The 10,956-nt window shown below is 36.0% G+C and overlaps 1 protein-coding gene across 4 annotated transcripts in view; it reads left to right on the top strand.

The window, feature by feature from the left end:
* Positions 1 to 386: 386 nt before the first annotated feature.
* The window catches only part of Bank1 (B cell scaffold protein with ankyrin repeats 1), a 185,154-nt gene continuing 174,584 nt past the window's right edge, over positions 387 to 10,956 (top strand). For all 4 annotated transcript variants that reach the window (XM_048333516.1, XM_048333518.1, XM_048333517.1 and 1 more), the window contains exon 1: positions 387 to 570. In XM_048333516.1, the coding sequence (XP_048189473.1) occupies positions 501 to 570 (70 nt within the window). In that variant the 5' untranslated portion in view covers positions 387 to 500. The remainder of the gene's footprint in view (positions 571 to 10,956) is intronic.

Raw genomic sequence — 10,956 nt, 5'->3', positions numbered from 1 at the left:
CATATATATGAAATTTGAGTAAAATGAAACATTAACAAACATTATGTCTTTATTTCTCTGTGTGTCTCTTCTGTTTTCTAGTACTCTCCTTTTCCTGAAAACGCCTATTTATTTCCTACAGGAAGTGGGGGAAGCCTGTGTGACCCAGGTACCCATAGTCCTAACACTACCAGGGTTGAAAGCACAAGAAGAGAAACAGGGCCCCAGAGCTTTATGAGAAACCAAGGCAGCTCTTTGGAAAGCATGCAGGAAGCAGCCCCCGAAGAGTTTCACTTCCTCAGGGCGCCCCATCAAACCTAGGCCTGACCTTGTGCCCTGAGCTTGGGGTTGCATTGTTTCCGCAGATCTTGGCCACCGCCCCCATCCCATCTCCCCACCCTCCCGGATGGAAAGCAGGCTGAGGAGTGGGGCGAATACAGAAGAGCTTGCTGCAACTCTCTTTGACCTGGAGTGAACTAGCAGGTTTGGGGGGGCCTATCCCTAGACTTCAGCCACCTGCAATGCTGCCTGCAGAAGCTGGTGCTAGGGGCAGGAGCCTGGGCCTGTCCCCCGGCGGCCCAGCACCTCCAGGTGGGTGGCCGCGCGTCTGGAGGGGCTGGAAGGAGGAGGGAGGCACCTACGGTGACTATGGGGCCTTGAGGAGACTAAGTGCCATCATTACATAATAATTGTCCTGGAACCTCCAAGGTCAAAGAGGTCAGAGGGGAGGTGGGAGAGGGGGTTCCCTCTGTGCCCAGACTGTGTGAGTCCAATCTCTAGTCCACCAGGCACTCAGCAACTTCTGATTAGGAAGTTTCCAGAACTTGGACTAGGGTCCAGTCCTATCAAAAATCACTTTGCAATGTTTTTTTTTTTGTTGTTGTTGTTGTTGTTTTTGCCACTCCTGCGGCTTGAACTGTCCCTGAGCTCTTTTGCTCAAGGCTAGCACTCTACCACTTTGAGCCTCAGCACCACTTTGGCTTTCTGGTGGTTAATTGGAGATGAGAGTCTCACAGACTTTCCTGGCCAAGATGGCTTCCAGCCGTGTTCCTCAGATCTCAGCCTCCTGGGTAGCTAGGATCACCGGCGTGGACCACGGGAGCCCAGCTCTTTATTCTTAAGTAGTTGTACAAAAGAGTTTCAATTCAACATGTCAGTTTGTGAGTGCAGCACAATGTGTTTTAAAGCTATGTGCCATCTTAAAATTGTGTAGAAAGAGTAAAACCTCCCATTTGGTACTTTGACATTTACCTGTCAAGAATGTCAGAGTGGCTTATATTCTCTTTCTCATTCAACGGCTGTACCTGTCCCCTCCATGGGTTACTCAGAAAAATACTCCATTTCAACGACTCTGTAGATGGATGTACATTCTCATGTGGATGGTTGTACTTTGAGATATTTTCAAAGTGCACTTGTTAATTATATAATGAATATAAAAAGAATTCAGTTTTGAAAAGCAAACGCTTCTTTAGGATGTGCTTTGGCGTGACCGGCAGGAAGAGACCTCCTAATTTACAGCACAGAATTAAATTGCTCATGGCTTACTAGCATTTTTAAAGCAACTTTGTTTGGATTTTTGCTTTTGAGACTTCTTTTGGCTAGTGCTTTAAAAATAATAAAGTGGAAATGGAAAGTATTTTTGTGACAATAGAAAACGACAACAAAGCCCATGTTGTCTGAAAGATATGGCTTTTAAATATGCAACTTCCTATGGCTTTGTTGGCTTCCTAAGTCTTAGATGGGCCATAGTTGGGCCATGACATTGGTAACAGAACCTACCACTTGCTTGAACCCTGAGCTGGTTGGTTGCGGGTTTTGTATGTTCAGTTGGGCAATTTGAGCTACATACACTGGAGTACAATTTATTCGTTTGAGCCATTTAGCCTGGACATGGTTTTTATTAAAGTTAATACTCAAGCAAAACTTTGAGGCAGTTTCTGTTGTAAAAATGATAGAGAAATATGACTTACTGTTTAATTTAATTTATTGTATTATATTATACTGTATTGTACCATATTTTATCATTACATCCAACTCATTACTCTTGCTCCCTTATAGATTTTCTCCTTCTTTGATCTTTTCCAATATGATATTGGAATTGGTTACTCCTTATTGGGCTAAGGGTAATGCAACTTTTCTTGTAATAACTTATCTTTGAACATTAAACCTATTTCTATCACATGGATATGAAAAGTTCATCAAAGAGATCTGGTTCTTATTCTTTTTCTTTTGAAAAAAATAATGGAGAATGTTTTGGGTAAGACTCTCTCTGATCAGATTGAACTTTGGTTTAATTCAACTAATTTTAAAGAAAAGAAAATTGAGTCTCATTTTCTCATTCCCCCATATGCAGTATGTACTTGAAGTTAGCCCATTCGTCAAACCACCAGCAACTTTTTAACTTCTCCTAACACTTGCAGAGTGGCAAATATTAAGTGATAAATATGGTTTCATGTCCAGGAAAATGTTATGTTTTCAGCACTGGTGATTAACTTGCAATGATTATATGTACTTCTCTTTGTAACCTCTTGAGGATCTAATTTGTCCTTTACTGGCCCAGTCCATACCAGATCATCTTTTCAAAGTCAGTTGTTTTAGGTAGTGAAAATTACTTTAGATTATATCTTGTAGATTTTATTTAACTGAATACAGTCTCCCAACATCCAAAAGAATATCTTATTCTCTTTCATGAAAAGAACTAACACTGCTTTAAAATTTTGAGTTTTAGCTGCTAACTTTATTTGGAGTTATTTATTAAAGTCTAGATTATTCCCTATCCTGTACCTTTGTCCAGTTTCAGTTATTATTTGGTGCCTTTGGTGAGAGTTAAGAAAATGATTCACTTAAAAACAGAAAGCATGATGGAGTGGAACAAGCATGTAGTCTATCTTGTCATGTGTTGAATGCCTGTACATAGCTTATGACAATTAAGGATTATCAAAGTTTCTTCTGATTTGAAGTCTTTGAAATTTTTGCTCCACTTCCAATCTTCAACACAGCCAACTTATATTTTCCTACTGAGGAAATACCCTTAGTGCCTGGAAACAGTGGCTTTCCTTAGATGAGCCTGGGAACATTGATGATTAGGTCATTTCCACTGGGATCTTAGTGAAAAGGAGCTTTCAAGAAATTGTTTCACTTTAATATGGACCACTGATGTGTAATCGCTAAAGATTTCAAGCTTAGACATCAGCCTATTTGGTGTCCCTACTTGGGATAGCAGAGAGATATTTTCTGCTGTGGTATGTTATAAAGAATGATCCCTCTATTCATGGTGGCCTTTACATAGCCCGCATCAGAACCAGTCTCAGTGTCATCATTTAGCTACTCTATAACTACAGAGGACTTGCTATATCTTACATTTTCTCAGGTGTTTATTAACAAGCAAAATCTGGGGGATTCATAACTTTTACCTGAAAGTTGTCCTTAGGATGAAAACAGAAAATTGTAACCCACAGGTGCCACAGCAAGCAGCCATTGCTTCACACATGGTAGTTACTATGTTGTTCTTAAGTCATTGTTCAATAATATCATATTTACAGATAAGAGATAAACTTTTTATTGAAAAGATGCCTCACATTGGTTTGGGAAACAATGAAATGGATGAAGCAATAACACTGTCTTGTCAAAGAAAAATTAGGGAATCTGGCTTTCTATATGATAATGTAGTCATATCCTTGAGAAAATTGTGTGGTTTAGTAGTTCTGAGAAGAAAAGGAATCCACAAATGCAATGCAATATCCATACCATATCCTAATGTCATTCTTCACAGACATAGAAAAATTAATCCTTACATTCACATAAAAGTATAAGAGACCCCAAATGCCAAAGCATTTTATAGTAAAAAGAACAGTTCTGGAAGTATTCTAATTCCAGACCAGAGTACAACAGAATCATAGTAACAAAAACCAACATGGTAGTTGGAAACTTGTGGCTCATATCTGTAGTCCTAGCTAATCAGGAAGCTGAGATCTGAGGATCTCAGATAATAATCCATTGAGACGCATATCTCAAATTAACTAGGAAAAAGTTGGAAGTGGACGTTTTGCTCAAATGGTAGAGTGCCAGCCTTGACAGTAAAGTGAATGTGTGATGTCTTAAGTTCAAACTTCACAATCAACATAGAAAAACAAACAACAATAACAACAAAATTCATCACGATGCTTGCACAGAAACATACTCAGAGACTAATGGAACAGATTAAAAGACCCAGAAATGAATCTGCCACCCTACAGCCATCGAATTAAAAAGAATTTATTGTAAAGGTCATGTACAAAGGGGTTACAGTTACATAAGTACATAAGTCAGGTAATGAGTATCTTTCCTTTTGAACAGCATCACCTCTTCCCTTGTTTTCTCACAGTTTTTCCCTCCTAAACCCTGCCCCATCTGATTGTTCTTATTAAAGAGCCCAAAATGTGTGTTGGAGAATAGCCTTTACAATGAATAGTGCTGGAAAAAAACTAGATATCTTCACAAAAAAGGCTGAAAATGAGTCCCTTCTCTCTCACCTTTCACTAATATCAATTCAGAGAGGATCTTTGTACAAGGCCAGACATTTTGAAACTATTGCAAAAAAAGAATACGGACAATACTAGAATTTATTGGCATACACAATAACTTCCTAAATTGAAAGCCAGTAGCTCAGCAAATAGGAATGAGGACTGGCATCCAGCTAAAAACCTGCAAACCAGGCGCTGGTGGGTCACACCTGTAATCCTAGCTACTTAAGAGGTTGAGATTTGAAGATTGTAATTCGAATTCAGCCTGGGCAGGAAAATCTCTGAGACTCTCATCTCCAATTAAATCATAGAAAAAACCAGAAGTGGTGCTGTGATCTAAGTGGTAGAGTGCTAGCCTTGAGCAAAAGGAGCTCAAGGACAGTGCTCAAGCTCAGAGTTCAAGCCTCAGGACTGGAATGTGTGTGTGTGTGTGTGTGTGTGTGTGTGTGTGTGTGTGTGTAATGTATATTATATATAATATATAATGTGTTACATAATATATACATTATAATATATATGTACTTATTTTGCAAAGAGTGTAATCACTAGTCTGTACTGACAGACTAATAAGTTTTGTAAGTTGACAAGGGACTAATAACTAAAATGTATAGGGAATTTGGGGTTTTAATACAATTGATATAAGGGGCTGAGAACAAACTCTAAAGGGTAGCTCATGTGAACAGTTTTCCCAACCAGCCCACACAGGGGATCTAAGTAGCTCTACTAATAACAGGGAGTGAGCAAGCCAGAAAAACTCTTAACCAGCTGTGGACACCACAAACATATTGGGGTCAAGATCAAGAATTTCTGGGTCCCAAGCCATCTCTGGTTATCGCAATTAAAAAAATGAGTCATTCTATTCCACTGGAAATGCATATGTTAGTATATTAATTTGGAGAAAATTAACTTTGACATGATTTTGAATATTTCATTGGTTTAATTGGGGTAGAAGAATCTCTCTATGAAAGGTGCTGGATCACAAAAACAACTTAGCAACTTCATCTGTTTATAGAAGATGACAAAGTTGGAAACTGTATCCCCAAAAAAGTCCAAAAAATGTCTTTCCATGTAAAATTTCATTCTCAAATTAATTCTTAACCACTCATTGGAAATTATGTGTTCTGTATTGAAATTCTGAGAAAGAAAATGTCAGCTTTTATTAGCTAATATTAAATATTAGTTAACATTAGTTAATATTAAACTACAAAAGCTGTTAAATAAAACAAAAATGTCTTTTTGAAGTCTTTAAAATAGGCTTATAAAATGCAGTTTCAAATATATCATGATGATTATTTATATTACAAAATAATGAAATTAATCTAGTCTCTTGTGACTCTTCTAGGTATTAAAATATGACTATATTGGTTTTAAAAGACAACTAAAGCTCTAGTACATGTTTCCATAATGGGGATAATTATACTGATTCCTACATTTATGTTATATATATGCATATATTTATTACTTTATGACTGAGCAAATGACATAGCTATTCTAAAATCTAATTTCTGGTTGTTGTTTTTTTTTGGGGGGGGCGTCGGTCATGGGGCTTGAACCTGGGGTCTGGGTGCTATCCTTGACCTATTTTGCTCAAGGCTAGCACTCTTATCACTTGAGCTACCTCATCATATCCATGGCCTAATTTCCTTATATCTGAAATATCTAATATCCATGTTTTATAGGAACATCATAGCAAGTAAATACAGTTCTTTGTGCAAATTGTCTAGACAATTCATAGTAGCTACTTCACAGATGGAAAATATTGCTGCTTTCACCAGGAGTAATATTCAACTCACTTTTAATAGACAATATGTGTTTACATGGTTCATTTTGGATGCATTTGTGTTAATTGAATATGAATTTTAGGACTCAGAACATGTTATAAAAGCCTTCTCATATTCTGCTGATTAATTTTTCCTGTCACTAGATTGAACACAATGATTTCCCAAGCATATCTATCTCAGTTTTACCACAAATCTTACTGGATAAAACCTATGTCATGCTACAAATCACATTGTATGGCATTAATTGTAAATTTATTTGTTGTCCCTAGGGAAAACACTTAATAAGCAAAGAAAAGTTTCTCATTTCAAAAGTGTAATTTTGTTCAGACAGCATTTTTCAATTGATTAAAATGTTTGTCCCCATCTCTTTGAATTCTTCAAGGAGACATAGTCTACAGCTTTATATTTTCCACCTGCATTCCTGCCTGCCAGCACTTATTTCAGCAGGCAGTCGTAAATATAGCCCCCTAATATGGTGCTTTACCAATTTTAGCCCTTCCCCAAAGGCCAAATTTTGGCTATTCTGCTTGTTTCCTTATTTAAGAAAAAAAATGTGTTTTTTAAACTCTCTTCCCACTTAAATATAATATAGCGTATAGGAGCTTTTGCTGCCATTAACTGAGAAGCCATTCCTGCTTGCTGTAAATGGAAAGGGACCACACAACTATACAGACTGAAAATAAAACGGGGTTAAAAAAATTATGTAATCCCCGTGTACATCAGTCTTACAATAAAGAAATGAAACAAAAAGTTATCACTTAGGACGGGCTCACTCTCTGATTGTATTGGAGTTTGTGAAGTCACCCGAGTTCCAAGCTGTGAAATCATCCTTGTAACAATGAGGGAAACAGTACACTAAAAAGACAGTCTCTTTCCATTACGTACTACAGTGGGCCTCCAGGAGCTTGTCCTCTATTTTCTGGCAAATCCTGTCCTCCCAAAAAAGATTTCACTTCCCAGATGTTGAAATGCATTTTCATTTAGCTCTTGCAGGTGTCAAGCACTAAGATGTATGCTCGAATCCTTTATATTCCTTAGTTCTGACAAGAACTAGATTCACAGGTGGTGCTATCCAGTTGTTGCATTGAGGAATCTAAGAACAGAGAGATTAATGGGGCTTCAGGCTAAAAGACTAGGTCATAGAAGAGGAATATTTTGAACCCAGAAAGACTTGAACTCATGTCCCAGGCCTGGTCACCACTGTAGGTCTCGGAAATAAACTTATTTTATTTTGAATTACATATGTATACACACCCTTCTTGGAAGTTATTCTGCTTTAGTGACACTTCCCATTTTTCTTGCTTTAAAAAAGTATTATTATCTTTAATAAGTAGTTGTACAAAGGGGTTTCAGTTTGTCCTGCTCATTCATGAGTTCAGTACATTTTGATCAATGTTACTTCTCCTATCATCCTCCCTCATCGATACCAACACTTCCGGTTTTCTAATAAGAAAAGTAGTAGCTGTATTAGAAAAATATGTAATATAAAGATACAATTAGTCATTAGTAGATTATCACAGAAATGTTGTAAAAACAAGCACACTTTCTAAGTGGTAATTATTTAAAAAAAACTTAGAAAGTTTCGCTATTTCAAGATCCTTGGAGGAAGTGAAATATGGACAGTGCAAAGCTACAAAAAAGTCTCTGATGGCCATTACCGTATGTAAAGTCATCAGACCTATAATATAGCTGTGGTTAAAATAGATGGCAGAAGTTATCCATAAAAAGTACTTTAAGAATACCTTTGCTTAATGTTTAGCATCCTCAAAGGAATTTTTAAGGTCTGTTAATTGTCTCAATAAATTCTTCTAGTGTATCACTTGTTGTGACTCATTGGAAACAAAGATCACTTAAGCCATTTAATTTGGGTTATCCTGAAAACACTGCAGAAGAAGAGAAGCAGCAAGCATCCTGCACATACATCTGTTATACTCAGAAAAAGGCCTTAGGAAAGGGATAGAAGGAACTAGAATTGAAATAAATGGTCAGATGTTGATTCACATCCAAATATCTCCTAAATGTCTCTATCCTAATCTGAGTTGTGAATGTGTGAGGTTATGTAACAAAGGGGAATTAAGGTTACAGGTGGAATGAAGATTGTTCACCAGGTGAATTTGAGATGGGAAGACCTTCATAGATTGTCTGGATGGATCCGTATAATGACCCTGTCCTCAGAAGGAGGAAGAAGTGGGGGATACAGAGAAATGTTGTCCCAGAAGGACTTGGGCCATGTCTCTGGCTTGAACATGGAAGAATGGGGGCCATGAGCCACCAACTGTGGGTGTCCTAGAAAAGTGTCTAGAAAGTGGAAAATCCAGTGAAATCAGTTCTTCCCTAAGGACTCAGGAAGGAAAGCAGCCCTGCCAAGTCTCTTGATTTTAGTCCAGTGAGACTTACGCCATCAGTCTCCAGACTGTGTGGGAGGGGAAACAACAATGTCATGTATGAGAGAGAAAGGAGTTTGTGAATGTAGGTGAATATGATACATTTAGATATAAAAATAGACTAATGAAACACACTAAAAACTACTTAAAAGAAGAGGAAGAGACAAGAGGGTTAAGAGGAGTAATATAGCCTGGATGAATTTGATGAAAGAATATCATATGTATGCATGTATATACCACAATGAGACTTTTGTTAATTAACTAATTGTACTCTTCTGTTTATTCAGTTTCTTAACAGTAGTAAAGTTTAAGAAATATGTGAAGGCATATAAAAAGAAAATTAATTTGTATTTCTTTAAAGCTCCTACATTGCTGGTAATTTTATTTTGTTTCCTTGTAGTGTAAGGATTTGAACAGGCTTGATCAATGAGCTACAGCCTCAGTCTTATTTTCAAGATTTCACAGCAGTAATAGATAATTAATAGAGATTTCTTAACACGTTGGTACTCAGATGAAGAGTAGTATGAACAGTATGGCAGGATCCTGGCCATCAGACACCCTTATAACCTCAGTCTAGTTAAAACAACATGTGAGAACTTTTGCCATAAGTGCCTAATGGGATGGGACAGGGTTGTTACAAGGTTAAAATACATTCATGGTTGCAAAATATCAAGGCAATCTTTGCTTTGCATTAGGCATGTTCTCTATTTTGGTGGGCTTATTATAATGATTACTATCATGATCAACATCATTATTCCTATTTAGATGTATGACTGTAGGTGACAGATATTCATGAAACACATAGGTTTTATATTTTATCTCTAGGAATTATGGATTAGTGTCTCCATTTGTTCAGATAAAGAAAATGAAGCTCATAGGATAGGAAGACACTAAGTCGAGGCAAAAGAGCTTTTACATGATGAACTCAGACATTGTGTGTTTCTGTTACATAAACCCACATTGTGTCCCATCCCTTCAAAGACAAAAATATTTTGAGACAACTGATTAAAATCTGTAAGTATTGTTCCATATTTTCAAAAGTTCAGTAATATTTTATGATATTACTTTGTTTTAATATCTGAGAATGTGGATGATTTTTAAGCTTGGTAGGAAGTTATTTTGAGACTGTTTTCTCCTAATAATAAAATTTCGACTGGACTAGAGCTGCCTTGCAACATATGGAAACATATGGTATAAATCTTGAAATTATTTTCTTTTTAAAGTAACATATGCTCATTAAAGAACCTTGTAGGAATAAAGAATATTTTAAAAACATGCAACATGTCATATTCCTTTACTCAGAAATAAGTATTAATATTTGTCTGGAATTGTATGAGTTTGTGTGAATACACATAAAGGAACATTTCTCTATGATATACTTCAATGCAAATAAACAGATTTGATAAGCAAAGTGATTACTACAGTTATTTAAGAATATTTATTTATACATATGCTTAGAAAACCTTTTGTAAAGCTTTTTTATGGTGCTAAACAAGTTTTAATAGACAAAATTATAGACATTTTATAGGAAAAATTATGAACAACACTAATATTTCTTTTCTGAGTCTTCAGATTCTAAATTCATTTTTCATGTGAAACTCATATAACATTATGCATCGATCTTATTATATTATATATTTTCAAATACAAAATATTAAAGAAAACAGAACACTCAAGAATTTTGATGTCATTTTTTCATTTCAGAAAAAAAATTGCTTTCAATGTTATATAAAATATCAGCCAAAGGCACAAAGTTGCTAATTTTTTCAACTATACTTTTGGTAACCAGGTTAGCACCTCAGTTCTGTGACAACTGAAATAGGGGAAATTAGAATAGTGAAAAGGCAATCTTTGTACAAGTTAGCAAGACCTATAATACCATTAAATTGCTCTTACTTAATCACACAATGTAGCTTTTGATAAATACAGTATTCACTTCAAAATTACAGTTTTAACTTTCCAGATATGGTATTTTTTGTTTGTAAATAGGTTAATTGACTCTCATTTGACAAAATCACTTTGATGAATTCAGGCAGAGTTTAAATAACTTATTTTAGTAAATTAAATAAAACATGCCACCACTTTATTAATATATAATTCTATAAGTTATTTTGATTCCTTTTGTCTCATTTGAAAAGCTAAATCTTCAGTTCCTTTTTTTCCAATCAGCAAAATTTGAGCAATTAATAACTATCCAAATCTACAGTGATTCTCAAACCTAAATGGAGTTGGGAAGGAGCAATGAGAATATTCAAAAGGGTAACTTTGACCAACATTGTTTTCATAAAATGATTTATTGAATGGCAACTC

The sequence above is a fragment of the Perognathus longimembris genome, chromosome 24 (assembly GCF_023159225.1).
Source record: "Perognathus longimembris pacificus isolate PPM17 chromosome 24, ASM2315922v1, whole genome shotgun sequence".
In the NCBI taxonomy this organism is placed as follows: domain Eukaryota; kingdom Metazoa; phylum Chordata; class Mammalia; order Rodentia; family Heteromyidae; genus Perognathus; species Perognathus longimembris.
The sequence above is the reverse complement of the archived record's forward strand: the minus strand, read 5'-3'. Positions and strand labels throughout refer to the sequence as shown.